This window comes from Porites lutea, chromosome 12 (assembly GCF_958299795.1).
Source record: "Porites lutea chromosome 12, jaPorLute2.1, whole genome shotgun sequence".
NCBI lineage: Eukaryota > Metazoa > Cnidaria > Anthozoa > Scleractinia > Poritidae > Porites > Porites lutea.
In genome coordinates this window covers 5,486,732-5,491,731 of record NC_133212.1, presented here as the reverse complement: position 1 = coordinate 5,491,731, position 5,000 = coordinate 5,486,732, and the positions used below count along the sequence as shown (strand labels likewise).

The 5,000-nt window shown below is 36.9% G+C and overlaps 1 protein-coding gene across 1 annotated transcript in view; it reads left to right on the top strand.

Annotated features, from left to right (window-relative positions):
- LOC140953610 (hemicentin-1-like) overlaps positions 1–5,000 on the top strand; it is a 24,431-nt gene that overhangs the window by 15,190 nt on the left and 4,241 nt on the right. The window contains exon 16 of the mRNA XM_073403028.1: positions 130–411. Within this exon, the coding sequence (XP_073259129.1) occupies positions 130–411 (282 nt within the window). The remainder of the gene's footprint in view (positions 1–129; positions 412–5,000) is intronic.

Here is a 5,000-nt window from a genome sequence, read left to right as displayed (position 1 = left end):
ATTAATAAACTTTTCCTTTTTAAAATTGCAGTATTTGAAAACTAGCTATTGAGTTTTACCTCGGAGTTATCATTTAACAGTAACACCTATATCTCTTAATAAATGTCAGTACTTTTCTTCTTAACACAGATCAACCTGAGATCTCCGAACATCCACAGAATCAGATAGTACTGGAAGGCTTCAACGTATCACTTTTATGTAATGCCATTGGAAATCCTACGCCGACATTCTCTTGGACCATAAATGGATCTCCTGTAAATACAACTTCCAATCCAAGAATTACTTTCTCAGCATATAACAAGCAACTAACAATAACGAATGTGAAGAGAACCGACGGAGGAGAATACAAATGTTTGGCGAGCAACAGTGTTAAGACAGTAAACTCTACTGCTGCCTTTCTTATAGTTCAATGTAAGGAAGCTTTCACCATTTTCCAAAGATTTACCTTTGTACATCGGTAGAAGAGTACTATGTGCCGATATCATATGTCGACGTTTTACGTAACAACATAATGAAATTACCTTATCATTTAGAATACAAGTGAACTTCTCCAAGAACTAAATATCTGCTAATATCGAACATTAAACACGCCGGATGATTCAATAAAACGCTTTTGACGATGCTTTTTGAAGATCGTAGAGTCCTTTGTACGCAATAATCATTTAGTTAGTTTTACGATGAAGATGGCAACTAACCATTAAGATTTTTTCGCCAGACATTGCAATATGTCTCTAAAACGTACATCATGTGACAATCAAGTACTTTATTTCTTACTACAGATCCATCTGAGTTCTCCGAAGATCCACAGAATCAAACAGTACTCGAAGGATTAAATGTTGCGTTCTCATGTAATGCAAGTGGAAATCCCACACCAAAATTCTCATGGACCAAAAATGGATCTCCTATAAATACCACTGCCAGTGCGAGAATCAGTTTATCAGCAGGCAACAAACAACTCAACATAACCAACGTAAACAGGGTGGACAGTGGGGAATATAGATGTGTGGCTGAGAACAGTGTTGGTGCAGTTAATTCCAGTGCTGCCTTTCTTACGGTTCAATGTAAGAATACTTTTACTTATTTACTTAAGCCTAACTTTGTACTAGTAAGGGTGTATGAAGTGGCGAGGTTCTCTTTCGAATATCTACCAATATATAAACACAACAAAATTCACTTGTCGTAGATATAACCAGTAAACTCTAAATTCAACATCACATTACCCAGTCACAATACAGCCTAAAAAAGATGGGTATCATCAGGGACCGCGCAGCACGTTTTCGAGTGGGGGGGCTAAAGAAGAATGCGTGAAGGAAAATTTTTTTGGGGGGGGGGGCCGGGGGGGGGGCATGCTTGTGGATTTCTATTCAATTTCTCTAAAGTGACGGAGAATGTGAATAACGATAAAACTATTGATTTTTTCCACATCTTCAGTGATGTTGCTATCGGGTCTGAAAATTCACCATCACTAAATTGAAATATCATAGATTGTTATGTTATACTACTGATATCAACCTTTTATTAGAGGGTCTCAATGGGGTTAACCGATAGGCGTAAAACGGCCAAAAATTTAGTCGATAGCCGTAAAAATTGAAAAATTTTAACCGTTAGCCGTAAATTGGGTAAAAAAGAGTTAACCGTAAAAGTAATTGTTCCCTAGATTTGTTAATTTTAAGGGAGGTGCTTAACTCGCTTATGGTTGCGTTTTTTATTTTCCGGCTACTTTGACTCCGTACGCACGTTAGGCGAAAAGCCTTTTAGGTAATGACCAAGACCTAGGCTCCATTTCCGCCGCTATCTCGGGAAACTAATTTTTCCTATAGCGAAAGGGGGCTTCTTCCTGGGAATTAATATTTGCGATTTTCAGAACGTCGTGCTCTCGAAACACTAGTGAAACAACACGCAGAGCTGTTTGTAAAACACGTTGCCGATAAACAACATTTTCCTGTTTTTCTCTGACGCTACGGTAGACATTGCCATGCCTAGTCCCTGCATGTACGGCGTCTTGCCACGCAATCTCGGTCAAGGCATTTCGGTGGCGAACTCGCTCGGACCACGTGACCAGAAACGCATTAGCCGCGCGGAATAATGAGGTCTACCGACAAGGCAACGACAGGCAGTCGTTTTGTACAGTCCTTCGCTATCATTAAAAACACTGGACACGGAAATTTTGTTATTGGCCTTTTTCACACGAGAGCTAGAAAGGGATTATCCAGACTAGCCTGTGTACAGTCGCCCCCTCCTCCACAGCTTTAGACACCCCTTCTCCGATTTTTTCTGCGGGGAGGTTGCGGCTGTACACAGGCTACCTGTAACGGATAATCCATCTTCCGTCTTTCAAAATTGACGGATAAAGTCAGGGGGATTGTTCATTTCAATATTAAAACTATTCCATTTTCAAATTGAGACGTATTACCTATCTGACGCGAATCATCAAACGGATAACCCGTCTCACACGAATAAGCCGTCTCTAGTGTAGAATGTCGCGCCCCGGCCTTGAGTTGGGCGTTCGCGTGTCTGCTTACTGTTGGCATTTCTATGTGTAAAATAATATTAGAAGTGGAATACTTTATAAAAGTATATTGATCTATCAAATGTGAAAATTTTTCAATAGAATAGCTTATTTTATCCCGAGATGATCCGAAGGCCTTTATTTTGCTTTAAAGATACAAAAAATACAGGTTAATTAATATTTAACTTTTTGAAACAAAAGAAATTAATTTTTAACTTTTTTGTTAACCGTAACTGAAAAAAATTAACCGATAGCCGTAAAAGGGCCAAAATTTTAGCCGATAACCGTAAAAGCCACCACCCCATTGAGACCCTCTTATTACTATAAATAAGCCAGAAATCCAACGATTTTGCTTGAGCTGCCTTGAACTCAAGGCTGTATAATTACTGAGCAATTATTGCACGAGGCTGAGTATGATATGAAGAGTTATGCAGATCGAGGGGGTTATCCGCCAAAGCCTAAGGCCTGAGCCCGGTGGATAACACCCTCCGAGATCTGTATATCTTCATATCATACGAAAGCCGAGTTCAATAATTGTTTAATTATTCATTCAAAATATTTACACGGCAAAACAAAACAGTAACTGAAAATAATTTAGTGAATTAAAATTCAATTATAGATTCAGAAAAAAGTAGCAAAAATTATGGAGAGTTTACTCACCAGATAAAGAAGGTTTTCCATTTTGTTTGGAAAAGTAATCAGAAATTTTAAGAGATCTCATCTTTGCATTACTAGTGGTATGTGAAGTCTCGTCGTTCGTATTTATGTTGCCGTGTACCATGCACTTCTTTGTTCGTAATAACCGCCGGATTGAATGTTCCTTGATGACCAGAGCTATACACGATTCTGCGGTTTAAGTACTTTCGATGACAAAATGTTTTTAAAAACAGACCGCGTTCAACAAAACTTGCAATTGGAATGCTCAACGAGCCGTGAAGCCTGACATAAAAAGACGGACTTCGCGCTGATCGAGCTAAAATCAGGACGCACAATAACAAGAGAAACAATAACTTCATGATCTTCCAAAAATCAAGGTTGAAACTCATAATGTGTGAGAATCGCCCACTAAACTAAACCCAGTTATTACTTCGGATCGAAATTGACCAATACGAAACAACGCGTTTTCCTGAGAGGTTCGCAGGAAAAAGAAGCCATTTAAAAGACGTTTACCTCTGCTAGGTTAGAAGCGAAAAAATATTTTACAATTGTAACGACTAATGCTTCATTCTGTCTATTTATCTGCTCGTTTGTCTTTGCCAGTAACTCTGGTCACTTTCGAATTAACGATTTTTTGCTATTTTTCACTCCGTTACTTTTGTTAAATTATTTTTGTTAAATTTATTTTTATTCTTGCAAAAAAGTGGGGGGGCTAAAGCCCCCCCAGCCCCTCCCTCTGCGCGGTCCCTGATCATTAGCAATCTATTCTAATAACCTGCGTTATTTCATTCTATGTTTAAATTAGAAGGCATGTACCAGTTCCATAATCCACAGAACGTTTTTTGTCTGGTGTTACTATTTACCACGTTGCACAGGTTAAAACATGCCCTGTTTTTCCTTGAATTCCTCCAGTGAAGCAAAAAAGGGACCTTGTTGAAATTAAGAATGTTCTAGGAGCTATATATTTTTTCTGATCTAGCGATTTTGTGTTTTAATTTGTTTTTGTTTGTTTGTTTGTTTTAAATTCAAGTATTGTTTCTTTAAGTAGTAGGCGTTTTAACTAGTTTTATCTCTAGAAAACACCTACATTTCTTTATTAGAATCAGTTATGCTACATTTTTTTGTTATTTTGCGAAATATTGAAATATTAGTTTAAGGCGATATGTCTGCAGGTCAAAAGACGTAATTAATAATCATTTCCTTTTTTAAGTTGCAGTATTTAAAAAACTAGCTATTTAGTTTTACCACAGAGATATCATTTAACAGTGAAACCTATAACTCTTAACAAATGAGTACTTTTCCTCTTAACACAGATCAACCTGAGATCTCCGAACATCCACAGAATCAGATAGTACTGGAAGGCTTCAATGTATCATTTCTATGTAATGCAAGTGGCAATCCTACGCCGACATTCTCTTGGACCATAAATGGATCTCCTGTAAATACCACTTCCAATCCAAGAATCACTTTCTCAGCATATAACAAACAACTAACAATAACGAGTGTGAAGAGAACAGACGGCGGAGAATACAAATGCTTGGCTAGCAACAGTGTTAAGACAGTAAACTCTACAGCTGCCTTTCTTATAGTTCAATGTAAGGAAGCTTTTATCATTTTGCACACGTTTACCTCTGTACATCAGTAGAAGCGTATAATAATAATAATAATAATAATAATAATAATAATAATAATAATAATAATAATAATAATAATAATATAATAATAATAATAATAATAACTTTATTTGTATAGCGGTATATACAAAAGCTCTAAATCGCTTTACAATAAAAAAAAAGGAAAATAACTAACTAACAATAGCACTAAAAGAAAAAGT